Here is a 27667-nt window from a genome sequence, read left to right as displayed (position 1 = left end):
GGCATACAAGTAGCAGAGCCAGGAATATAACTCAGGTTTGCTAGAGGACCTTGGGCAAGTCATTTCAGCTTTCTGCATCTCAGTAGATTTGCATTTGGCCTTGATTTGGCAAAGCACCTAAGTCCATGCTTATGTCCTATTGAAATCAACGGAGTGCAAGCCCTTTGAGCAGGGGCCTATATGAATGAATCTGGGGTGATGCAAGGTATATGGCTAGTAAGAATCATACTGTATTGCCCTACTGACCATGTTAATGGAGAAAATACTGATGCTGTGCTGTGAGAAAGGGCCTGTAACCACAGTAAATTCTGGCTCTAAAGGCAGGTTTGCTTTCATAGCATTTCAACAGGAAAAAGACTTTGACTATTACTGTGAAATAGAAATCTAGAGCTTTCCTACTCAGAACACATTTTGTTGAGCAATAGTTGTATGTATACATTTACTCTCCATCATGATGTTGGTCATTCAAGACAGTGTTAAAACTCAGAACACCAAAACGTTATCTGACAAGTATGCAAAAGCGTGCCAAACCTCTGTCCACTTCCGTAAAAGCTAGAAGGGTAGCGGTAACCGGGGTGCGGCGCCAGTGGCACCTGATATTTTTCAGATGTGCATAAAGGCTCTCAAATTGTTTCCACTGTGACATTAGCAACAGGATATCTGCATTATAAACAGCAGGATGCTCCCCAGCTTGAACTGTCAGTTTACGTATTCAGTTAATGGCTTTTCCTTATTCTTTTTCAGTCTGCTAGAAAAGCAAGAGCTCCAGCCTTGTTTATATTGGGCAATAATATATTCTACAAGAGATCGGGCCTGAGCCAAACTCCCAGTCCAAACGCCATTGAACTTTGGGTTGTTTGGTACCTGATCCAAAACTCTGTCCAAACTATTTGGATTGGAAGAAAACGCTCCGTCCAAATCCTTCTGAACTTTGGGGAAGTTCAAACCCAGATTGGAATGGTGTAGCTTGAGCTCATCTCTCTGATTGAATTGATGCAACACTTTTCAGCATGAAAGGGAGGGGTACAAAGCATTTCACATTTGAAGTGCAACTAGGAAACTTCAGTGTGTGTTTCCTGTTTGAGGGATTCTCTTTGAAAACCATGAGGGAAGTGTGTGTGTGGGGGGGGAGAATGTAACTACATAGTCAACAGCTCTTCTGCTTGTTGTCCTCCCTCCTACCCCCATGTGTTGGTTTGTTCACAGTTTCAGGCCAAACTTAGGCTGAGTAACTGAGAGCAGCGCCTTGGAAATTAATGGAGTTTCCTGTGTTTACACCAGCTTATCCACTGGCCCACAATTTAGAACAACCAAACTTTAGAAAGTTGTTGTAGTGAGAGAATACGTAGCTATTGCCTGGTCATTGCTATGCAGTGGGCACAGGAGGGGCTCCGCTCTAGGCTTGTGATGTAATTCTTTCTGTAAGGTATCTGTAAGTCCTGCTTCAGATGTTGGAACAAAATAGGCTGGATAAGATGAGACAGCGTGGCAGTGAGGGGGAGAAGATCTGTAACTCAACAAACTATGACCTGACCATGTAAATTTGTTTGCTGAGTTCAGTCCATCGGACGAACAGATCTGGACCTGCCTGAACCGTAACTTTTTCGACAGTTGCACACAGGTTGATGCGTGCTGGTTCTGTAGTGGTTGCTCAGACGGTGTAGTTCTCACAAGGAAGAGAGTGATCCCGCTCCCACTGAAACCAACAGAAGTTTTGTCATTGACTTCAACAGGAATAGGAGTGTGGCCAAAGTAGTGAAAATCCTCCAGGGATGGTGCATTTAGCAATCGGTGTTAGCATCATTATCCCTCCTGGGCTGGCTCCTAACCCTGCCGTGAGAGTCCAGCCTCCTGTCCCTCTGTGTTGGCTCAATTGAGTAAGCTTGTGCATTGTGCAGAAGGGAAATGCAGTGACATAGTTGGGCCAGATTGCTGTAGCTCCAACACCGTAAAGTGCTGCAGCTCCATTGACTTGGTGACTGACCCCAGCTGAGGATCTGGCCTGGGATAAATAGCATGTCTGGCATTTGAGCTGCACGTGCTTAAAAACTGTAGCTTCAACTAATATTTACATTTCAAAAAAATCTTCTTGCTAGTTTTCTGTAAAGTGGGGAAGGGGGACAGGCAGCAGTTGCTGGCTCTAGAAGCCAACTGAGGAGAAGCAGGATGATCTGTGGGACAGAATCCAAGCTGTATCTATCTTAGATACACATACAGCTCCCATCACAATAGTATCTGCACATCTTACTGTATTTATCCTCACAACACCCCTGGGCGGTAGGACAGTGCTGTTTTCCCTGTTGTACAGATGAGCAACTGAGGCTGAGAGAGACTAAGTGACTTGGCCCAGGTCACACAGGATGTCAGTGGCAGAGCAGGGACTTGAATTCAGTCTGCGTCCTAGGCTACTATCCTTAGCAGTGGATCATCTCAGTGTAGATGAAGGGGAGGAGGCTTGGTAGGGAGCACGACACTCAGAGCAGCTGTGATAGTCCCTACCATGCAAATAGTTGTAGCTTACTAAATATTACTATCCTTTGTACTGCAGTAGGACCCAGCAGTTTTAGTCATGTCCTGAAGCCAACAACGTTGCTCTGGATTTACAGCCCTATGACTGAGATCACAATGGGTCCCAGTGTGTTTTTCCTTTAAATTCTGAATATATTTCCATTTTGAAAAAACTTCTCGGGAATCTCTTTCCCGCTGTATCCTCCACTCAGCCAGAAGCACTCAGCCAAAAGGAGTTTGACATATATTTTATTATAAATGGTCGTCAATACAGAACCAAAGTCATTTTTATAAATATCTGTGAGGAACAGGAACAGATGCAGGTAAAAAAACATTCTTTAGCAAGAGCAATCTGCTTGCCTGGCTTTCTATTGTACTTTCTATTAGTTTGTTCTGTGGGGGATGAGACTTCAGTTTTTTACGTTCATTGCAAAAACAAAGCTGCTGATCTAGTGAACAGAAGCCAGAGGGTGGAACCTGATCTTTTTTTCACAGGTGTAAATGTGGAATAACACCACTGAAGTTGATGGGGTTACTGAGGCTTAATGAGGGTTAACTGAGATCAGAAATAGTCCAAGGTGATCCAAAACTCCCAAATCATTTAGTGGCACCTTAGCAGACTCCCTCAGCAGGGAGGCCGAGGATGGAATGGGTCATGGAGATCGCTCCTAGGGCTGGGGTGGAGGCACATTGCTGGGCAGCTTCCTCTGCTGCTGCCTGTGTTATACCTGTTAAATAGGACTCCTGAGCAGTTAATCTTCGCTGCTTTGTAAGCACTGAAGTTATGACCGTGTACATAAATGCATACAAGTAACAGCCCCACTCCTCCCATGCCTTCTTAGCAAGGACTTAAGCCAGGACCTCAACCAGCCACTTGAGCAAAAGATTTTAGGTTTGACCTCCCCGGCACATGCTGGTGGAGTTTGTTACACAGTAATAGCCTATATGGGGATTTGAGCTCAGATGCTAAGTGGATTGTGTCCCTTGTCTCTAGTGGCTGATGCAGATAAAAGATAATAGCCTACTACTGCTGCAAGTGAAGTGTGTAACTCCTTTAGCTTACGTGGCAAAGGCCTGTGCTGTGGTTCCAATCCCCATATGGGCCACTGATTTGTAAGAACCCCCACCAGCGGTTGTTATGTTGTGTGTGCGCGCACGCACACAACAGAATAAACACCCCTGAGGGCAGTGATAACTTGTATTCACTAGAGCAGAGGCTGCCTTCCTTTGTAAAGTCTTGGTGTAAACTACCTTCTGTTTCCTGTGTGCTACACTGGACAGAGGAGTAGAAAACGTATCTACGTTATCCTGTGTGGCTTAAACTATGGTAGGAGAGAATGACTTTGAAACAAAGGTGCTCTTACCATACAGAGCCATGTGTCCCAAGCTGACTATAAGGAGACTTATATTTTAGTTTTCTTCAATCTTTTAACACAACTGTATTTAAAACAACTTATCACTAGCACCAGAATGACGATTTCTGCCTTTCCCTATGCTTTTCCTGTGTTTTACTGGCCCACTGCTGTGATCAACACTTTGGGGCCCTGCTTGGCAACAGTGTAAGCAGTGACATGGCTGAATGCAAGCATAGGGACGGTAACAAGCTTCAGAGTGAACAATAATGGCCGCGCTCTATTCTCAAAACACTGCTCTCCTTTTGTTGAGAAAACACCAGGGTCGTCTCAGTATGGGGTTGTGTTCAAGCTTCCCAGTGGGTTTATTCAAAGCGGCGCAGGTGATTGTATAGTGACTGTACGTAGGTGAAAACGCACATGGGATCTGGCTTGCGTCCCATCACCATCATGTCGTCCACTTCTATCAGGCGGTCGCAGTGAGCCAGTTTCCTGCAGTAATCCCAAAACAGAGCCATCAAACAAAGGGTTATCGCCAACTATTTCCAGTATCCATTTGCTACCCCAGTATTGGAATCATTTGGGCTTGTATCAAACAGAGGAATTTTCTCTCAAAGAAATTTATATAACGTAGTTAACACTGAAACGGTCAAGCCTGAAGGCTGCCATTTTCTGTAACCAGAGAAAATTCCTGTTCCACCTTTTTTTTTTTTTCCCTCATGGTAGGGTGACCAAATGTCCCGATTTTATAGGAACAGTCCTGATTTTTGGGTCTTTTTCTTATATAGGCTATGGAAAAAAGCTGGGTTTGGGCCACAGGATGCCTGGTCCCTTCGAGAGGGAGGGAGAAGTCCAGTACACCTGGGACTGATTACCTGCTACCCAACTGGGCTTAAAGGAAAGCACGTGGGCCTTATAAAGGGGCAGTCAATAGTAGGGGAAGGTTGACTACCCACTGATCTCTCTCAGCTCAGGCTGGTGAGGCTGCTGTGGGAGGGCTAGTGCGTGAGAAGGCTGAATTCCAGCTCGGAAGGGCTGAGAGTGGCTGCTCGGTGAAGAGCCAATGGGGACAGAAAAATTGCTCCAGGACTGGCTGCGCATGCTCAAGCTGAGTATGAACATGTGTGCGGTGGTGATGGACTTTATTTGAGGACTTTGTTTTGAACCATAAATATTATTAAACCAGCCCTAGGCTGGGGTGGTGGTAACCATAAGGAAACCTAAGAGAGTCCTGAGAAAAGGGGAATTTCCCGACTAAACCAGAACTGTAAAGAGCCACCCCGTGCAATGAGAGGCACTTGAGAGGCCAGGCATTCTATTACAGTTCATGTCAGATACCAACCTGCTAAAAAATCATGACGCACACTCTTGTGATTTGTTTATCAGCCGCAGGCGTAGGAAAGATGATCTTCCCCAATCATTTTATTTATCTGTGACTGACCTCGCTTGCAGCGAGCTCAAATACAGTGCACGGCCTTTATGGTGAGTGTTTCGCTTCATGGCAAATGGTGATTCCAGTTCTAGTGAAGTTTTGATTTGAAAAACTTCACTCTGAGGGGGCCCTACTGTACGTCAGTGTAACAGTGTTTGACGCTACATCAAAAGTTGTAGGCGCCTGTAGCCGTGCATTGCTGCATCCTGTGATTATTTGGAAAGAGCATGCTGAACCTGACTCTGTACCCCATGGAGCGTTCTTATTGTTACCCGAGTTAAACTGCACAGCAACCGCGTATGAGTCATGTTTACATTGGGTCAAACAGCTAAAAAATTCCTTCCTTCTGTAATTAAACAAAATTATCAAATAGCTGAAAAGTTCCCCTTTGTTATGAATTTAGCAAACCCTGGCTGGTCTCATTCACTGAGCCAGTGTGCCAAAACACGCAGGATGACGCAACTGCGTGGTGTTACCCCTCTATGTGTTTTACAGAGATTCCCCTGACAACCAGGGCTGAGATTTTTCAGACATGCACAACGCTAGCCTCTCTCTGCTCCCACTGAAGTCAACTTTCATGAACATCAACAGGAGGAGACTTGCAAATCTCACTCCAGAAAACTAAACCACTTGCTGCATCCTTTTGATCTTTCCAGAGAGGCTAGATTCGCATGCAAACCTCATCTAAATCGGGTATTAGTGTGGGATTTTCAAAGGGGTTTAAGAATTAGTTGCCCAATTCCCACTGAATGTCAATGAGACTTGGATGCCTAACTCCCTGAGGCTTCTGTAAACCTTGGTTTCTTTGTTCTGTAAACCTCGGTTTCTTTGTTAAGGGTTACTGGAAAAGTTCAGTAAGTGTCACCTATTACCTGTATCATAAAAAGCTAGAAAGGATATAGATTCTTCTTCTCTGTCCAAATACAGGATATAGAACCAATTTCCCAAAGAGTAGTGAAATAACACTGTAAGGCTGGTTTAAATGAAGTGCTTATAAAATCATCCCACTCAGATGACACACTTACATTGCAGCAATTGCCTAATAAAGCTTCAGTCTAATGTCAAACCGCTTAAGACCAGTAAATGTTTCTCGGTGCAGAAAACAGCAGAACGGAATTTAATGGAATGCTTTAAACTGTTAAAATGAGCCACCTTCCATAAACTGTAGCACTTCAGAGCTTTCCTTGTGATTTGCTTTGACTGCTGTCTGGTTCTTGATTTTAACTTTGAACACTCCCAGTACATGTTGACCTCTGGCCTAATGGAAAGATTAGCTTTTATAGCACAGCACAGAGTTTCAGACGTCAGGTCCGTTATGAAGCTACAATGAGCGAGCACATATTAGGGTTTTAACAAGAATATTGCTAATACTACATTCTCCATTAGGCCATCTGTGCCTTCATTAGCCTGGATTTGGTCTTGACAGTGCTGACTGTGCCAAAGCTTTGTTCCTGCTGTTTACTCTTGGGAAGAAAGAGAGGAAACATCATCTGAAGTTCCCACTGGCCTGCAATAGAAGAAACAGCTGCAGAAGTCTGGAGGGATGTATCTGCAGACCTTTGCAGCTGGGAAACACAATTAACTCAGCTCTGCCTTTAATAGCAAGTGAACCTGTGCTCCATGTGACACTGGGAGAGTTCTGTGGTCTATAATCACCAGACAGCATCTCTTGGTAGTTTTTCTTTTCTTGCTACCATCTATGGAACAAAATAGTACTAAATATTTTTCAAGTCCTAGTTAAGAGACTTAGGCCTGCTCTACACTAAGAAGGGGGGTCGAACTAGGGTACGCAAATTCAGCTACGTGAATAGCGGAGCTGAATTCGAAGTACCCTAGTTCGAACTACTCACCTGTCCAGACGCCGCGGGATCGAAGTCCGCGGCTCCAAGGTCGACTCCGCCACCGCCGTTTGCAGTGGTGGAGTACCGGAGCGCGCGGGGAGTTCGAACTATCGCGTCTAGATTAGACGCGATAGTTCGAACTCCGAGAAGTCGAACTCTCCGCGTCGACCCGCGCGGTAAGTGTAGCCCTACCCTTAGAGTATGTCTGCACAGAGATAAAAGACCGTGGCATGGCTGCAGCTGACCTGGGCTCCGGCTCCAGGGCTACAAATTGCTGCATAGACCATAGGGACTTTCCATCTCTGCAGGGTCCTGCAGCTTGAGCTCCATCCCAAGCCTGAACATCTAGACAGCAGTTTTACAGAGTCCGAGCCCCATGAGCTCAGGTCAGCTGACCCGGGCCAGCCGGCGGTTTTTTATCCCTGTGTAGATGTACCCCAGTATAGACCAACCTAAAGGGTATTTGTGCCAATGTAGCTACACTAGTGCCACTACTAGTGTAAATGTTCTGCACTGATAAATACTGGGGCCTTGTCTACACTGTGTGTTAGTCTGCATCTGTGGGGTGTAAATTCTAGTGCACACTAACATGTTACACATTAACTGGCCTGTGTGGAGCCAGCTGGTGTGCATTAAAAGTTCCCTAGTGCGTGTTGACATAGTACTGTTTGAAACAGGACTCAACACTCACTACGGAACGTTTAGCGTAGGTTAGCTTTCAGTGTAGGGTGCATGTGGGCCAGTTAGCATACAACATGCTGGTGTACACTACAATTCACACCCCACCGATGCGCACTAACGCATTGTGTAGACAAGCCATGCTGCAGCTTACTCCAGTTTCAAACCACACTAAGTTGCAGTGGTGCAGCACATCTACACTGAGATTTGTGCCTGTCTAACTACACTGGTACAAATCACTCCCCAGCAGAGATGGGCCCTTAGACAAATGTGTGTGTTAGCCTAGGGCTCTGTTGTTGACATTTTAATTGCTTTAATTTGCAATGAGAAGAGTGTACAGACATAACTTTCCTCCCTCCTAACAGTATTTCACAAAGCAAAAGAAGTGTTGCTCTAAATAACAATGGTATTCCACTAAAACAAAAACAACAAAACATGAGGGTCTGAGCGTATGTTCCTTAGTCACCCAAAAGTCAGGAGAAAATTCAGTTCAAGAAAACTGTCCGTTGCAGAAACGCAAGTACACAGAATCATGCTGTGTATATATGTCAGCGGCATACTGGTTCTATACATACTGTAAGCATGCATAGCAGGACCGGTAAAAGAGCTTTGGTATTGCATTCCACTGTACTCGCTATCTCCTGTGTTAACTCACGTGCAGCCTCTTGACCGATGCACGTTTTACATTTGTTTTGCCACTTAATTTTGTGTTTATTTCACGGATCAACATCATTTTACAGCTATAGAAAAATAAAGACATTGGCCGTGTCTTGCACATACTTTGCCATGACAGGCTCGCTGAGAGGTGGGTGGGAGGGGGATAAATCTCTCATTGCAAGTGTCCTTGCACTAGCCACTCTTGTTCCCTTGCAGGGGATGCCAAAAGGCAGTTCTCCTACCTGCCGAGTTAGAGTACTGTAAATGTGAGTTTGACTGATTAGGCACCATGGTATCACGACTCTTGGGACTGTTGTTTTGGTTCCTGGTTCCGTATCCTAAACTTTTCAACTCAAAGGCAAAGAATCCTTGACCTCCTAAGTTAAAGTAGGAGGGGCAGATCCCGAGCTGCTGTAAATCAGTGTAACACCATTAAAATCAACGGAGCTACGCCAATTTACAGGATCTGGCTGAGAGTAATTTTTAAAGTGACCCAATTTTCTAACAATGGAATAACAACTTCTTTTAAATTCAGTTTGCTTGTATTTTCCACTGCCTGTAAGTCACCTTGTACAACCCACCCTCCAGCTGTCTTAAGGAAAGTGCATGTATTCTGTTCTCTGCTACACTGAAATCCAATAGGCTGTCAACACTTATGAGTCATATGGTCTGATCTGGTTATTTTGTCATAGTTACTAGTAATCCATCTTAAGACCATTTCTGGTTTTTTCCAAATCTCAATTAATAAAATGTATAAGGTTTAAGAGCTTTCTAGATGGGTATTTACATGGATTTAGAAAAGCCACCTGTCGGGAACATGCAGTAATAACTGTCAGCAGAAGTTGTAAAAGCTATTTTAACTCATTTCCCTCAAAGGACTAGAGGGAAACAACATCTGATTAGACAGCAGCCCAGGTTGACTTAAGCTACTGAATGGAACCTGAATGGAAGTTCTGTGGTGTGCAATAGAAAGATCAAGTTAAGTCTCCAGAAAGTGTTAAAGTGAAACCCATGAATTTCCAGACCTAAATCAAGTGCATCAGAACGTCAGGTTAGTGCACGTACCCGCTCTCTGAAGACCCAGTCCTGCCTCCCACGGATGGCAGTAGCAAGACTGCCATAGATTGCTGTGGAAGTAGAACCCAGCTATTAGAAGCTGCAGTGGTAAGTGCTTTATAGATAGTCTGGTGCTAAGCATCATGGGGGAGATGCTCCTAAGTGCTGACGGGGAGATTTTCAAATGGTACTGATGCTCCTAAATCCCTTGTGTATATAATAGCTATAACTTTGGGATGAATCTGGTTGATAGGGAGAACTGGAGCTGGCAGGCAAGAATCTGAGTGCATGAATCCAAAGAGCCCTGGAGTTTCTTTGCAACAACTTATTGATTACCAGTCATCTGCTAAAAATGCCTCTCTTGATTCCTGAGCCTCCTGCTTTATGTGATGTCTTGTGAAGTCTTACTCCCCTTTTTTGGCATTATAAGTGTGAGCGTGTGATGCCGGGTATGAGAGAGAAATGATCACAGTCTTGTGAGACTTTAACTGGATGCACTTCACAGAGATCTAAAATGATACTCACTCAGCCATGGTGAAAGCCAGCTCAAAGTTCTGCTTGCGGTTAGCTGGGTCAAGCGCATTATAATCGAAGGCTTCGGGGAAGAAAGAATGCACGAGGGCACAGAATGCCATCCCGTCACTCCAACTCGAGGAGAAGTTCTGCAGATCAAGGTGCTGTCAGAATGCAAACAGAGCTTCAGGGCTGTGTACAGAGCTGGGAACTGCTGTATACTTGACCTTCTCTTACTCACCAAAGGGGACATGCAGAGTACGCAGCAGATGCCTGATGGTTTTTGTTTCCTTGTTTGTACACCCATTACGTTATTTGGGCTAAGAGGAGAATTGGCATCCTCGGCCCTTTTGTGAAAGTTAGCGCAGGTGCAAAGCAGATGTGTAGTCCACAGGCCTGATCCAAAGCCCAATGAAGACAATGGAAAGACTGCCATTAATTTCAATGGGCATTGGATGCGACTCTCTTTGTCTACTCTAAACTGAGAGCATTACTGAGCCCTATGGAGTAGTCACTAGCCGGAGGATGGTATTTTTCTGTGCAGTGCTTAGTGTTGTATAAAGACTAATCTGTATTGCTTGCTATACATTTAGGGTCAAATTAGTACTGACTTGCACTCTGAATAGCCCTGTGAACTTTAAGGGCGTTGTCTGAAGGTAAATGAGGGGACACTTTGGCCCACTGGAACGGCACACAGTGTAGGACTGTGCAGAAACTGGCCCATTTGCCATTACAGCAAAGAGCTAATGTAATTCTGGATTTGCACCCATGTAACAAAATGGAACTGGGCTCTTTTTGCCTCGTGGTGCTAGACTTTTCCCCACCATACAGAAGTCAGACCCTGATGGTTTCATCGGTTGGAATATACCCCTGAGTTTAGAGTTCAACAACAATTATATTTTGTTTTCTCAGAACGGCACTGTGGAATGGGCATTCTTTTGTTCTTATAAATCTAAGAAATTGTCCCTTTCCCCTGGCAATTGCATTAGGCAATGCAGTTTAATGCTATGCAACTCTAACGGGACCTCCCCCAGGCCAGATTCTCTTCAGTTACACTAGAGCCATCCCACAGACATGAACGTGCTGAAACTGGGAGAATTTAACCTCAAGCATTTAATCTGATTAAACATCTCTAATTCCAATATAGAGCAGTCTGGGCTACGGCATAACAAAGTTATCCTGGTCTCCAGGTAATAGTACTACCAAGTAATCTCCAGCCCCATCTGCATCTCATTATATAAAATAAAGGAGACACACTCTACAATTAGCAGAGAGTGCAGAGACGTAAGATGGATCCTGTAAACACACACAATCCAGACCTCAATCCAGCAAAGCAGCGAGGGCCAGATTTTTAAAGCTATTTAGGCGCCTAACTCTTATGGCGAGTTGAGTGCCTAAATATTTTAAACAATCTAGCCCTTAAGCACTAACTGCAGTGATGTGAGTAGTCTTATTGGCTTCCAATGAACTAAGCAATACACACACAGTTTCTCGGGGGGATTGGAGACCAGTGATAAATGTAACCCATTGTCTAGTGCATTTCAGAGTCACTTGCTATGGAACACACTTTCTGAGTGAAGTTTCTCTAGAAATACTCAAATACGTTCCCGGAAATAATTAAAATGGAAAGCAGTGACATCCTCTCACCTTGTATCCTATGGTTTTGGAGCGACACCAGTCCAGTAGAATCTGCTTAATGCTGCTTGCACTGGCGACCCCAAAACTCTGTGACCGCTTCAGCTTTGCTTTGGACTCTCCTTTTCCTCTAGAAGAAGAAAAGGGAGAAAACCTTGACGAGAGGAGACTAATCCTAACGTCTTCCCGGCAGCTGCATGCCCTGACAGAGACAGTAACGAGCCCATAAACACAACCTTTTTTTTGCCACCCCTTGCCTATGTGAGGCATGCATAGGGGAAATCCTGGCCCTAATCACGCTAAAGGGAAAACCCCTATTGACTTCAAAAGAGTCAGAATTTCATCTCTAGCTTCTATTTACAGTATAAACATTGAGGCAAGGACCATGTCCTGTAAAGCACAGTACACATTGTTGGCTCTCGAGTAACAATAGAAAACCATGAAATCCGTCTCCTTTTATGAGCCAGCCAGAGGGAGGTTTTTACAACACCCGCTGGGCCAGGAGGGTGAATATATAACAGCTTGAGCTCTGAATTTCCTGGCTTTGGTTCTTTTCAGGTTGACCGCCTGACATTACTGAATCTTCATTCTTGGTTGGAATGTCCACCAAGGGCTTGAGCCAATACCCACTGGAAATTCTCCCACTGCCTTCAGTGGAGCTGGATCAGGCCCCAGATTTCCTGTGCTCAAATTTCCAAGTCTGGAGATCCCTCTGCTATAAGTCATTAGCAGAATATTTTCCCAGTACTGAGCCCCCTTTGGATGCGAGAGGGACTAAGGAGTGACGTACTTTCCACTGTCCTGCTCAAATTTCTCAAAGAGCGCTTTCCTGGCCTGCGTTCCTGAAGTGCGCGGCAACGTCTGAGACCGCACCAGCTCTCGCCTCCGTTCCACTTGGCGATGTACAGTCGGAGGTGGGGAACAGGATTTGGGTGTCACATCATAGTAACTGTCAATGGTATTGCTGAAAGAGAACACCAAAAACAGTCTACGAGAAACTATCCGGAACATTGGGTATCACCACAAAGCACTGAGATCAGTAACAGCAAAACTTCAGCATCCTAAACACATGGAATAAATTATTTTCAAAAGCATGTGAATAACTTAGCCATTTTCAAAAGTAACTTGGGTATTTGGGAACCTAGATCTCACTGAAAGTCAATAGGATGTAGACTGCAAAAGGCTAGGTCTCCAAGGGTATTTAGATGCCTAACTCCCATTCAAATCAGTGGGAGTTAGGCATAGATATTTATTTAAGCACCTAAGTCACTTTTGAAAATGGGACTTAGCCATCTAAATCAGGCGTTGTAATTCTGAGCAGAGCAACTCCTGAATCCCTTTAAAAGTCTAAGTGTTAGGCACATAAGGTCTGAATCCTCATTAATTTCCAATGAGATTTAGGCATCTAAGAGCATAAGTCACATTTGGTACTTGGGCTCCTAAGTCACTCATACCAAGACCAATCTTTGGCTCCTATAAGTCAATGTAGCTCCACTGCCTCCAATGGACCCAGGCCAATTTACACCAGCAGGCCAGTTGGATTATATTATATAGCAGGGGTAGGCAACCTATGGCACATGTGCCGAAGGCGGCACGCGAGCTGATTTTCAGTGGCACTCACACTGCCCGGGTCCTGGCCACCGGTCCGGGGGGCTCTGCATTTTAATTTAATTTCAAATGAAGCTTCTTAAACATTTTAAAAACCTTATTTACTTTACATACAACAATAGTTTAGTTCTATAATATAGACTTATAGAAAGAGACCTTCTAAAAACGTTAAAATGTATTACTGGTGCGCAAAACCTTAAATTAGAGTGAATAAGTGAAGACTCGGCACACCACTTCTGAAAGGTTGCTGACCCCTGTTATATAGGATTATATATCGCTTTGCACTTCTATTTGAGGTTCCCAAAGCACTTGACCAATATTAGTGATTTAAGCCACCTAGTACACATGTGAAGGAGGGTGTGTTACCACCATTTCCAACCAGGGGAAACTGAGGCACAAATCAAGGCACTGACTGGCTCCAGATCACACATTATCTGGGGCAGAGCTGTGAATCAAACCCGGATCTACTGACTCTAAGTCCCATATATTAAGCCCATGATGATCATTCTTCTATGTCTTAGCCACCAAGGAGCTGGTATCGCATCCTAACTTATTAGTTGTTCATAAGAAACGTAAAACCCTGTTCAGGGAAATTTTCAGGGCAGATGCAAGCCCAGTTTAAGAGGGTTATGTAATCTGTGCTACCCTTTTTCTTGATGAGGTTTTGCATGCTGAGGATGCCGTGATATTGCCACAGTAATTGTGATACTGTGTAATCCTATACTAAACAACTGTGACTGAGTTATTCAAAAAGGTGTGGTAGTCAGCCTTTAGGAGTGAAGGCAGAAAGTCATAGTGTGTCCTTTAAGGAGTTTAGAAACTTAAAGCTGTAAGCTAAGCTGCAGGCCAGTCAAACTAAGGATGGTTGATAGGGGTCATGTATTCAAGTGCCAAAAATAGACCCAAAATAACAACTTTTACACAGCTGAGTGCTTTAAAAGGAGTTTTCAGAGGCCCGGGCATGGCTATTAAAGGACAATTGAAGCTTTTTACATCCCATCTGTGCCTGTTCACGCTGGGATTAGAACAGGGCTGGCAATGTGGCAATCAGTATCAAGGTTCTGGACTTGGTGCGTTCTGACAGTGAGATTTGTATGAGAGTGGGACACTCCATGCATGAAGGCAGGTCACTAACCTAGCTAAAGCACGATAAAGTATCTACTGCAGAGAACAATCCTGCACTGGCTGGGGGAACCGGCTAGATCAAAGGTTATCAAATTATCTCGGTACTTATGTGGCCCCCAATTGCTGAGCACCTCACACAAAGTAATGGACTTCTCTTTCCAACACATAGGGAAATGTTATCCTCATTTTACAGGAGGGGTGCTGAAGTACAGAGAGATTAAGGGACTCCTCCCAAGTCACACAGGGAGTCTAAAGTAGAGCCAGGAACTGAACCAAGATCTCCCATGCTAGTGCCTGACCCATAAGCCCATCCTTCCCTTATCCTGTAATGCAGGGCAGCTAACCACATGCTATTCCCAACCTGCTCCTAACACAGTAACCCATTTCTGGGTTTGCCTTTGCTATTAAATTACGTGACAAACTAATCTCAGTCTAAGCATCAGCGTGAGCTTGACAGATCCTGAGAAAACCTGCAGGATCTCTCTTTGTTCAAGTCTCTAGTTCCTTCTGCCTCAGAGACACTCAAACCCTTTTGTGGACTGGAGCCAGTAGGACACACTTGGTCTGGATGCCAAGATGAGTCAACAGAACACCTCTGCATTTAGGCTACGTTGAACACACTCAGAAAAAGTCTCACTGAAACAGTCAAAGGAAGATCCTACCTTTCACTAGCTTTGGTTCCACTAGTCAATCCATAGCTCATGGCTGACATAGACTTTGTGACGGAAGTGCTTTTCTCTGTATAAACAGCAAGAAAAACAAGATGCATCAGTGTTGAAAGTATTTTCTCCTCTTCCCACACATGTTTTTAATCTATTTCCTGACATGTGGCCATGCATTTATTCTTACTCACAGCAATGAAAAGTTGCAGCTTTCTCTATAAAAGACCTCTGCCAGCATGAGCTAATGATTTCCTGGGGAGAGATTCTCCCCACTGTCCCAGGCACCAGACATCACTATAGTCGCATACAGGGGCAATAAACAGCTCCCAAGGGGCCACAGGACAATTCCCCTGGTGCAGACACTGTGCTGGGACTCCACAGGCAGACCTACACTGGCCCTCCCGCCAGTCCCAGAGTAGAGGGCATGCTGGAGATGGAGCCAGGGCAGGAGGAAAAGGTACTATATCGTAGACGGCTGTGGTCATTCTGGCAGGCCATAAGCAGCCGTGCGGAGGCTAATATAATTTAAAGTCGCTGCACTACAGGCTACTTTAGTTCCACCACCTGTTCAGTACTTGTGCTCGGGAACGAAGGATTAACACTAAGGGGCTGGTTCTCTTCTCCATCCGTTTCATATGCATGTACCTGCGTCGACCTCATTGATATACTCCCTGGTACTGTAAATGAAAAGGCAATTGGGTCCTAGGTTTTCAAGTGTAAACTTAATTGCCCTTTGAAAACCGAATGTGAAGATTCTTCATCTCAGGTTTAATCCCTGGACTGTGAAGGGACTAGTTTTCCTGTGCTCTTCTGCCCAGAGCTGATCTGGATCCTCACCTTGCAAGCCTGTGGGAGCCTCTTGTGCTAAGAAGTAATGCGTTTTCTAGGCTGTGTCATTTTTGCATCCCTGCTGAACTGATCATGCAAATCGGTTCCAAATGGCTTTGTTGTCTACAGAGAGTAATAGCTTGGTGATGTGGACTAACAGCATTTTTGGAGAGCATTCAAGTCATTTGTTTAGCCGTGAATTAAGAGTCTGAGGCATTTTGTCCTTTTACACATTTGTGACTTGAAGAAGGGGTCAGATGTTGAAAAGTTCAGTTTTCAAACCATGCTACCCATCCCTAAGGCTCCTCCAGTGAATTTGCTTTGGCATGGTGGTGGTGTGTGGCTGCTCTCCCAAAGCAGCATTGTTTAGCAGCTTTCCTGATATGTACCAGGGTTTGATCTGCCTTCATTTGAATACCACCCATGTTAAAGTCTTTTCCCACCAGTTCTCCGGGCTGCAGCTTCACACAGCTCTTACTCCTACCACATTCCCTGCAGCTGAGAGGTCTGGTCGTTCTCTCCTCCAGAAAATCAAGTTTGCCCCAATGTACAGCAAAGAACGCAAAATCAGTCTGATCTGGTAGCACCCTGGCCTCAGTGCGAGACAAACCATTAGAAAGCGAAGAGAATAAATTCCCTTCTGAGAGTGTGATTTATGAAGTGTTTGTGGTAAGGACAAAGGGCATTGTGGAAAATCCCAAATAAACTGAAGGCCTTTCTTTGCTCTGGCTGGATCATCTTCAGGGTTTGTAAAACCAAACCCCAGTGGCAAAGTACTCTCAAGGGCATGTCTACACAGCAAAAAGTGTGTGCAGGCTAGCCTACCAGAGCTCTTCTGAATCCAGCTAGCACAGGTGAACAATAGCAGTGAAGACAGTATAGCACGGGATTCAGCGCAAGTATTTCAAGACTGGCACAGTCCCTGGGCATGTACTTGCCACGCTAGCCAGCTCTGAAGCCCACGTGGCACTATCTTCGCTGCCGTTACCTGCGCTAGCTGGATTCAAGCTTGCTTGGGTAGGCTGTCCCATGAACAGCTTTGGATGTGTAGACATGCCCTGAGTCTGAATGGACCATTGCCCTCTGCTAAGAACTGATTTATTGACTCTCACTGAAGTCAATGGAAAGACTCACCTTGACTTCAGTGGGGCTAAACTGGACCTCTGCATGCAGCCTTGTAATGCTCTTAGTGTTACTACATACTGATGTAATATAACCATCCAATTAAAGATTAGTGGATAGACAAATCCTACTCAGTAGAGATGGGACCAGATCTGAACCCCCAAGTGCTGCAGCACTGGCTTCCTTGTACTGTTTAGCATAATTATGTGGGTTTGGGATATACCTTCCATGCTGAAGGGCAGAGAAAATAACACCCACCTGCAGCTATGGAGGTGCCCATTGTTCTCACGGAACTTGAATTCCAGGTCTTCACAGCAGTCACTGAAAAGCAAAAAAGACAGAGGAGCCGTTTGCTTGTTTCTTTGTTTTAAAAAAAGGGCAGGTAGAGAGGAGGGATTTTTTATTTAAATGGACACAATTTCTCTTGTTGGCAATGGGGCTGGACCTTCCTTTCACAAATCAGGAGTTCAATGGCGTTCCATCAGTGTCAGACTGGTGCAATAGGAGAATCAGGTCCATGCACCCCCCTCCCTCCTATTTTCCAACCCGCTCTAGTCAGGACTCCTTTGTTTTATTCCGGGCTGCATTGCTCACTCCTCTTTGAAATCTCAGGCAGGTCACTGGAACTTTCTGCACCTGAGTTTCCTCATCTGTAAAACAGAAACAACAAGACCTTCCTCACAGGGAAGTTGTGTGCAAACCACTACGGGCTTGATCCCAAAACTGCTGTAGTCAATGGAAAGACTTTCACTGACTTCAGCAGGCTTTGGATCAGGTCCTATCTAACCCCAATGGGAGCAACGTCTATGTAAAATCTGCAGTGTGTGACTGAGGCTCAGATACACTGGACTACAAACATCACAGCCGCTAACCTTTGCATGAAGTGCAGTTCAGAAAAGAAGGCGGCTGAATAGTGTGAACAAGAATCAAATTATATGAGCTTCTGTTGTATTATTTTTTTAAATCAGAGCTGGCTTCAGTGAGCAAATTATTTTCATACCTGGACATTTCTTTTACCTGATTGGCTGGAAGTTTTCATCACAGCCTCATTCTGGCTCCTGCTCTGCCCTATCAGGCCACTGGTAGCATTACTCGTTCCTGATAAGGCAGAGGTTTCTCCTGAAAACTTCTCTGATACTCTTGTTACTGCAGTAACAGGAAGGTGGGGCATCCGCAAGGTTACTGCAGGGGCATGTTCCTCAGGGGACGAGTTTGACATCTGAAAGGAAGAGGTCACTTCTTGTGAGACTTTTGCCTGACCTAGGGTATTAAAGAAAACAAGGAGAGAGAAATACTTTTATTGACAGATATCTTTAAAAATACAAAACGATATCTATGCACCATGGCTTTATTTAATTTTATTTTAGGAAAGCCTGGGAATAACAATCAAATTTCCCCCTAGCTGATTGTCATTTATGCACAGACTCAGATGTAAGTTGGAAGTAACTGATCATATTCTACTCTTTAATAGTCTTAATTAGAAAAGCTTCTTCAGATGACTAGTCTACTATGTTTCCTTTTAGGGCCACTAACTCTCATGCTCTACTGCTGGGGGTTAGGAGGCAGGACTCCTTTGTTCTTTCTTGGTTCACTTAAACCTTCTGTGCCTCAGTTTCCTCTTTTGAGAAATAGAGATAATAAGACCTTTCCCACAGACAGGTGGTGAGAGTTAATTAATAGTTTGCAAAGTCCTTTGAAATGCATGAACAGGAAGGCATTCAGAATACAAAGTCCTGTTATCGTAATTGGAAGTCAAGCTGATGATGGGTCTTAGGCCCCGATTCTGCAGACCCTTAGGCACATGCTTAACAAGTTAATGGTTACTACTCATGGTAATAAAATCAAGCATATACCTAAGTGTTTCAGGATCAGGGCCTTAGCACAGCATTCATGCTGAAACAGTTCCAGAGTAAGACACTGGCGACATCAGAGAGCTGCTCAGTAGACAGAATTGAGCTCTTGACCAGGAGCAATATTTTGCATTCAAAGTTGATCTTGAAAAGACTCATTTCAAGCATTTCTCTTCTCTTACCTGCCAAAGACTGGTGTCCGTTTTCAACTATGGAGGAATTAGAAACTCTTCTAATCTCAGGTTCGTTGTGGTCATCCAGGTCCACGCTCTGCCAAAACATTGCACACAATACTTGAACGATGGTTTGGCTTTCAAATTATTAACGGTAGTCGTCGCTGTAGCACCCAGAGGTCCCAACTGAGATCAGGTCCCATTGTGATAGTCTCCATGCAAGAGAGAGGGAGACAGCCCCTACCCCCAAAAGCCAAATCATTCAGGATCACACTGAGTATCTGAACGGTCTGGCTGCTGCCTGCTGCAAGAGGAGCGCTGGTGATAAAGGACTAAATCCAACCCTCGGATATGTAGCCAAGGGCAGATTGGCCCAGTGCAGAAAGGAGGGGTTTCCAGTGCTTAATTTTTGCCCCGGCACCTCTAGGCTTAGCAGTTCAGAGCCCCAACACCTCTGGGCTTGCTGTCAGTTATGAATGTAAAAAAATTGCTTGAGCCCTGGCATCTCTTTCATGACAAATTAAGCCCTGGGGGTTTCCCTTCCTGTGGCACATAGAGGATACACTGTGCTCAGGTGGGGCATTTTCTGTAATCACAGGGGGCATCACACAGGCCAATGTCTGCCTTTTCCACCCTCTGCTACTTTAATACATTGGAAGTTCTGGTACTCCTCCCCCTGCTCCCCCCTTCCAACCTTCCAGAGTTGTATTGTGACTTAAAACAAAGCCCTCTGCTACACAGACAGGATGGGCTGGTTCAGAACAAAGTCTGACATGCTTTTAATATTAGCAAATACCACTGCCGTCCACTTGTGGGGAACTGTAGGTGAGCACATCTGCTGTTCATTTAACACAGTGTGGGAAATAAAGCCTGATCATGCTCCAAGTGAAGTCAATGGCAAAACTCCTGTTGATTTCTTTGGGAGCAGCAGCAGGACCAAAATCAGTGCTGTTTACCTTAGATCAGTGGTATGCATGCCACGGGTGAAATCCTGGCTCCACTGAAATCAATGGCACAACTCCCATGGACTTGAAAAGTGCCAAGATCTCACCCCAGGACAAGAGTCTGTACCTTTCAGTGAACTGAGTGTGATCTTTTTCACAGATGCACATATCAGTCATGTGTCACTGTTCTTCTGTACAAAGTTAATTTATTCTGCTTTATAGCCAACTATGTCATGTCTTTGAATGATTCTGCGCTGTCTTCAACACAATATCTCCGTCCTGCGAAAGCTACAGCATGTGCATATCTCTACACATGTGAGTAATTCTGTTGAAGCCTGTCGGCCCATTCACATGTGTAAAGTTAAGCCTTTGCAGGATCAGGGCCTAAAAGAGGTGCTGGCTGTTTAGGGTGCTCAGCACCTCACAAGATCAGACCCAGGATTTGCATGCACGCTATGAAAATAAATGCAGAAACAGAGGGAGGGCCCAGTTCTGCAAGCACTGATGCAGATGTAAAACGTCACTAAATTGAATGGCCCCATCCACTTGAACGGGTCTGGTCCTGTGAGTAAAGTTAGTCACGCGCATCAGGATTGACTGCAGGAGTGAGGCCCAAGTTATTACAGCAATATCCCAGTAAATCTGTTCCCCCTCCTGTACAGGATGAGCAAAATAAAGGCAACTTTTTCTCCACACATACAATCCAGTTGCTGATTCTAACTTCTTGTAACTCTAAATCCTAACCTAGTATTTTTACCTTAGGAATGATTTAATGGCCTTTATGTAAAACAGTGGTACAATTTATGGCCAGTAAAAGTTTTCCGCTGGGACAAACTGTGGAGTAAAGCCCATAACTCTTCTCAACATTAACTCGAAGAGTCCCTTATGTTTACACATGAATCTTCTTTATACAACATTTACAGGACATTGCATAAAACTGCTTAATGTTCTACACAAGTTCTCTCTACTTAAGGCAGATAAAATGACAGTCATTACAATTAGATGACATATGGAAAGAGTATTCGGGGAAAAGTAAATATCCTAGCACTTCATGACTGAGTTACCACTTATAACTTTTGAAATGTTGTTTTTGGAAAACTACATACTTTTTGATGTTTGCTAATTTAATTCCAGGCAAATCAGCCAAGAACGTTTTGTTTTTATCATCCAGCAGAAAGTACGCAATTTTTGGTTGCAAGAGACCAAAAAAAGAATATTTTTGCAGTCACATGATTACTTTGATTAAAAAATGTTGTGGTACTTATACCTGTTTATGGGAAACTGCGAGTTCCCTAAGTTAAAGTCCATGGGAAAGTTTGAGGTCACTGTAAATAGACTTTACACCAGACTGGCCCAAAAGTTTTTTAAAAAATCTGCAACACATTTGTGTGTTTACTCAATCTAAACTAATAATGAAAGAAAAAAAAAGCAGTCAGTTGTGCAACTGGGTTGTCACATTAGATACAAAAGTTGTGTGTCAATTTCTCTCTCTCTGGATTCAGACTGCAGGATTAAACAAAACAAAAAATCCCACCAGAGGCAGAGTTGCCCACTCACATCATTTTATCCCAACCCTCACAATATTTGGTTTATCTTAAAGCCTCAGCTCCTGGAGGCAGGTGATTTTATGAGTCTCCATTTTCATTTTCTTTTTAAATGGAAATTTCTAACCATTATGGTTGTGGAGAAAAGCCTGAAAATGTGAACTGAGTGTGATCTAAAGATGCAGAAATCAGGAGACAAAGAAAAATAACTCCTAATTATTATTTTTAAAAAAAATCATGATCAAGACAATGTTATGATTTTAGGGCCTGATTCATAACTTGTGAACTCTTGAAGTTGGCAAAACTGCATAGGGGCATGCTCTATTCCCTGCTACACCAGTGTAAATCTGGAGCAACTCAATGGATTGAATGATGTTCCCAGAATTTACCCGCAGTTTTACTGAGAGCAGAGTTTAGCCCAACATGTAGGGCTTTATTGTTTACACTTGGGACAGCGTGTAGGATAGGTGTAGCTATATACCACAGTGAAAAGCAGGCTGCATCCACACTGCAGTGTGTACCTACACATGGCAGTGAAAGGCTCCGGCAGGGCAGAGGGCAGCGGGACACCGCACTGCTAAAAATAGCGTAGACATAGGCGGCCCTGCTTGGAGGTATAGAGTGAGCCATGTAGGATATATATACCCTAAGCTTCTGGTGTGTCTGTGCTCTGTTTGCCTAAGCAGTGCCTCACCATCGACACTGCTGTTTATACCTGGGCTAGCTGGGTGTGCAGTATCTGTATGCTACACCCCGCTGTAAATGTAGGCGTAGCCTAGAATGCTGTTAACTTATACATCAGTAGCCAGATCCTCAGCCAGTGTAAAGCAGCATAGCTCCATAACACTCAGTTAAACTACACTCCTTCACAGCCGCTGAGGATCTGGCCTCAGGTGTTAGAAACAAACACATTTTACCTCTGTTGCTATTAGCACATTATTAGAAGTGACAGAATTTTAAAAATCCAAATTCCTTGCCACTAGTTATTCACTTACTGTGATTTATACAAAATGTCAGAGAAGCCAGCTTCTCCTGACCTCAGCAGGACTACTCACCCTGTTAAAGTTAAGCTGGGCCTTAAGTAGTTAGCCTGTCTGGGCCTGTGCCACCAACACCCTGCAGAATTGAACCCGAAGGCTCATTTTAAAATAAAAACCCCGGGTTGTAACATAAACAGGGACACCTCTGACTTGTGTTCTGTCCATTAGCCAAGCTTTCTGCTTTGGCTTTTGCTATACAGTAAGTTACTTTGCACAGATGTTAATCATGTTGCTTAATCCACTACTGGAAGATACTCAAATACTATGGTAATAAGGGTGGTATAAGAACCTATATAGAATAGAAAGGAAAGAGGCAGCACACAGGTAAGTAATAATTTTCCCCTGCATCCACATTTGGTTTTCACGTGGAGGAAATCAAAGTGATGGTTTGATTTCACATAGTTATGCTGTGGCTTCATAATTAACTATTAAAATAACTCATTAGTGGTGGGGGAAAAAAACCACATTGCATGTAAAATGCCGAAACCAAACAATCAACCGGAGGTAAGTCTGCAGAAAACATGGTTTCCTGGCCCTTATTTGATTTTTAGCATACCCCTGTTTATCTTCGCCCATCATACACTCAGAACATGGGACAAGGACCTTTCCTGCCTTACCGTTAGCTTTTAAATCAAGCACATTCTTTCTCTTCAGTGTTAATTCACTGGGAATTTCCATTGTATTTTCCACTACCTGAGATGTTTCTAGTTTTACTAGTCCTAATCCAAATCCTCACCAGCTCATAATGATCTGTTCTGGGGATTGGGGTCCCATCTGCACTTTATACCCTACAATGTCAAGTGATCCTGTTACAATGGTAGTTTAAGTGCAATTTGGGAACAAAGTATAAAATTATGGTTAAAATCCTACACTACCAAAGACAGTGGAAGCCTTTCCTTTGAGTTCAATGAGAGTTGGTTTGGGTCCTATATTCCCAATCACGACTGAACCTTATGCTTGGCAAGGGCATGGCACAATTTGGGAACACAGTTACAATTTTTAAAAGTGGCTCGTGGTTTTGGGTGCCCAGCCTGAGACACCGTTAAAGGGATCTGATTTTCCAAAGCCCCCAAAGTCACTAGTCACTTGAAACCCCTGCCCCGTGCTCACACGGAATTAGAACTCTGATCAAGACGAAGGCCCTGGTCCAGCAAAGCACTGACGCGCACGTTCAGCTTTGAGCACCTGGGCACGCCCATTGTGGTCACGTGCTTAAAGTTATAAGGCTACTTCACATTTTTAAAGTTACACGTGTGTTTTTATACTTTGTTGGATCAAGGCCTGAGGTGTAAAAGAATGTGCCAGCATATTCCCCAAACCGTTTACCATCAATCGACATAAGCAACACATGCCTCCTTTGTTAGTTTAATGTGCTTGTGAAAAGGCACCGTTGGTTTTTACCACTGCTTTGTTTACAGCTTCAATAACAAAAGTGACACACGCTCAGATTTTCCTTGGTTGCCACATCAAAATCCTCTTGGCTCCTGGGATTTTAGGGTGGTCACACACAACAACAGTTTTATCCTCCCCGGAGGTACATCTTCCGGCTCCATGCTGAGATGCTGCTGTGTACTGGATCTGCGCACAGGAAACTTTTGTTCACTACTTTATTAGTAAGAAATGTAGGAGAAAATAATCCCCATAAAAGTGCGTGTGTTTGGAAGCTCTCACTCTTTTCCAGCATCCAAACATTCTTAAAAGCATCCGAGCTGTTCTAGGGCCAAGGCCGGCTCCAGGCACCAGCACAGAAAGCAGGTGCTTGGGGCAGCCAATGGAAAGGGGCAGCAGGTCCGGGTCTTCGGTGGCAATTCAGCAGCAGGTCCCTCTCAGAGAGAAGGACCGGCTGCCGAATTGCCACCAAAGAATGAAGCGGCGCGGTAGAGCTGCCGCTGAAGTGCCACCAATCGCAGCTTTATCTTTTTTTTTTTTTTTTTCGCCGCTTGGGGCGGCAAAAAAAGCTGGAGCCGGCCCTGTCTAGGGCCATCTATGCTACACGGGGTCAGATTTTCAAAAGAGCTCTGCTCCCAGACAGACACCTAAATAAGGGCCCTATTTTCAAAGGAGCTCACACCCGCAGAGGGGGCTCTTCAGAATTACCCGTAATTTGGTCTCCGAATGAGTGGTGGGCTCTTTAGAAAATCCAGTCCTTAGACTTCGCGTTATACAGCATATCAAATATAGCGGGAAAATGGCATCTTTAACAAAATATGATTTTGTCCCTCCTCATAATCAAAAATAATAACATTTTGTTGCTAATACTGGAGCACCTATTATTCCCTAGGTGAACGTTTCTTTGTACTTACATGGCAAAAATGAGACTGCATCTGACTTATTCCTGCTAAACTAAATCGGTAACATTGAACACGGACTTCTTAACTTTTTTAAAAATAAAAGTTGTTTGGGAACTTCTCTGTACCCTGAGATTAGCAGCAGTTATTTTGCAGGAATAAACACAGTGACCAGCCAGGACTCACTGGAGAAAAGTACAACAAACATCATCCTTCCTCAGTCGTATTTTTATTCTGTATTTATGCCTTACACAACAAGGAGGGCCAGACCTCAACCGCTGTATATTGGAGTTGCTCTAGTGACTTCAATGGAGCTACATTGGTTGACATCAGTTGAGAATCCAGCTTATAAGATTTTGCCCTATAAGGGCTAAGTCGTGACATTCTTATTCAGGGAAGTCTCCCGTTTCATTGATTGTATTCAGTGGGAGCTATGCCTGAGGAAGGACTGAGTGGCCGCACCCTGTTCTCCACGGGGTGCTAGTCACCCCTGAGCATGGCGCCAGCATAAGGCTGCTGTGCTGCTTAAGTGGCAGAGAGAATTTCACTCACTGTCTTCAGTGCAAGCTAGATCAGGCCCTGACTAAGGGACAGTTTTGATTCCCAGAGTCCATGTCTTACAGTGATGCTGCCAAAAGATGAGAAGCGATTTTAAATTTTTAGGCTCTGATGGGGCCTGGTCTCTAGACTCAAAAGGTGTCTTTTTAAGAGCAAAATGCACCAGCCCTGTCAATGAGAAATTAAAAGCCAACCAAAAAAACCCAGCAAAATAAAGAGACCCAGAATGTTCAGAGCGGTCTGGCATCTGAAGGGACTATTTAAAAAACAAACAAAATACAGTTTTTAAAAATTGGAGAATTGAATCACTATTTTCCTGCTAATGGTGCCCAGTTCCGCAAAGTACTATGTGCCCCACAAGAAGGGGGATCAGCACTCTCATTGGACAAGGTGTTCGTTCTCAGGCGGTACTCAGCATTCCCATTGGACGTGGTGCTCCCTCTGCAGCAGAGCGCAGCACTCCCATTGGACAAGGTGCTCATTCTCAGGCGGTACTCAGCATTCCCATTGGACGTGGTGCTCCCTCTCCAGCAGTGCTCAGCACTCCCATTGGACGTGGTGCTCCCTCTGCAGCAGTGCTCAGCACTCCCATTGGACGTGGTGCTCCCTCTGCAGCAGAGCGCAGCACTCCCATTGGACAAGGTGCTCGTTCTCAGGCGGTACTCAGCATTCCCATTGGACGTGGTGCTCCCTCTCCAGCAGTGCTCAGCACTCCCATTGGACGTGGTGCTCCCTCTGCAGCAGAGCGCAGCACTCCCATTGGACAAGGTGCTCGTTCTGAGGCGGTGCTCAGAATTCCCATTGGACGTGGTGCTCCCTCTCCTGCGGTGCTCAGCACTCCCATTTGATGTGGTGCTTCCTCTGCAGCAGAGCGCAGCACTTCCATTGGACAAGGTGCTTCCCTCTCAGGCGATCCTCAGCACTCCGATTGGATTAGGTGCTCCCTCTCAGCACCATGCAGTAGCAAGCCCCATGGTCCAAATGTGCTATTATCCACTAAAATCCATTGTAAGCATGGAACCAGAAGTGAGTGGCCTTCAACAACATGGAGCATCTTCACCTTGAGGACTGGAGTGTTTTACCAAGGCTCTGTGCACTGATGTCTAAAGAGCATGCCGCCCTCCACCCATTACTGACATAGGCCGTGGTCCAGCAAAGTACTTAAGCAATGTGCGTAACGTCAATGGAACTGCTCACATGTTTGAAATTAATTATGTGACAAGTGTAAACAGGCAGTCCCCAGGCCCAGTTCAGCTCTCACTTACACCGATGTAAAACTGGAGCAACACCACTGACTTTAGTGAAGTTACTCCACTTTTGCGCTGCTGGGGGGAACAACGTTTGTTTCCTGGGGGTTGCCTAGAGACAGCTTTCTCTACCCTTGCACTTGTTCTTGGTCCTAGGGAAGGAGTGAGGGAAAGGGCTATCGCACTCTGGCACCAGCCAGAGACAGTCTGACCCTAAATAATGGCCCATCTATCCTGCAGATTTCAACAGGTTGTAAAGTGGACTCCACTCATGGTTCCCATCTGCACAAGTCACAATTAGCATGTGGGCCCAATCGTCCTTGGCGTAACTCCACTGATTTCAGTGACATCACATCAGTGCCAATGGTGGTTCATAGTCACTAACGTGTCGGAGGTCCCATGTTTTGACCATGCAGTGAGCAGGGATGTAACATGGCGGTCAGGCTACGCCCTGGGGTTCTGACTTGATACCTTTACATTTTGGCCAGGTTGTTTGCCTCCTCTCTGTGGTGCTGCACGAGGCAGCATGCAATCAGGGTTCAAGATCAAACTTCGCTCGATAGCCCTGCAGAGCAGCTTATTATTGATGACAGCCTCCTCCTGAATGCTGAGCTGCTGCTGCTCTGTTTGGGTGGGATTTTCACAAGTGCTCAGTGCTGGCCTAATTCTGCTCTGATTGAAGTGAGCAGTTAAGCTCTGATCAGCTTCAATGGGAGCAAAGGGAACCCAGCACTCAGTGCTTCTGAAAATCCCATCCTTTTATAATACATTTTTGCAAAAACCACTGACTTTTTTTTTCTTTTTCTTTGTTTTAAGGAAACCCCACAAAGAATTCCACAAGCTTTGCGAACTGACACAAAAAAGGTAGGTCAGTTCTGGCTCCTTCTACCCTTGATAGTGTCAATTTACAAACTGTAGGGAATAATTCTCTCATCTGACAAAATATTTACATGACTTGTTTGCCACAGATGAGGCAAGCAGAATAGGAGTTACAAAAACACCCCCA

The 27667-nt window shown here is 44.6% G+C and overlaps 1 protein-coding gene across 1 annotated transcript in view; it reads right to left on the bottom strand.

The window, feature by feature from the left end:
* Nucleotides 1-2739: 2739 nt before the first annotated feature.
* The window catches only part of SMTNL2 (smoothelin like 2), a 48449-nt gene continuing 23521 nt past the window's right edge, over nt 2740-27667 (bottom strand). Inside the window, exons 2-9 of the mRNA XM_044994115.1 lie at nt 19050-19137; nt 18035-18277; nt 17276-17338; nt 15068-15143; nt 12463-12636; nt 11685-11802; nt 10050-10201; nt 2740-4352 (exon numbers count right to left, since the gene is read on the bottom strand). Of these exons, the coding sequence (XP_044850050.1) occupies nt 4226-4352; nt 10050-10201; nt 11685-11802; nt 12463-12636; nt 15068-15143; nt 17276-17338; nt 18035-18277; nt 19050-19137 (1041 nt within the window). The 3' untranslated portion in view covers nt 2740-4225. The remainder of the gene's footprint in view (nt 4353-10049; nt 10202-11684; nt 11803-12462; nt 12637-15067; nt 15144-17275; nt 17339-18034; nt 18278-19049; nt 19138-27667) is intronic.

The sequence above is a fragment of the Mauremys mutica genome, chromosome 19 (assembly GCF_020497125.1).
Source record: "Mauremys mutica isolate MM-2020 ecotype Southern chromosome 19, ASM2049712v1, whole genome shotgun sequence".
NCBI lineage: Eukaryota > Metazoa > Chordata > Testudines > Geoemydidae > Mauremys > Mauremys mutica.
This window is presented reverse-complemented; position numbering and strand designations above follow the sequence as displayed.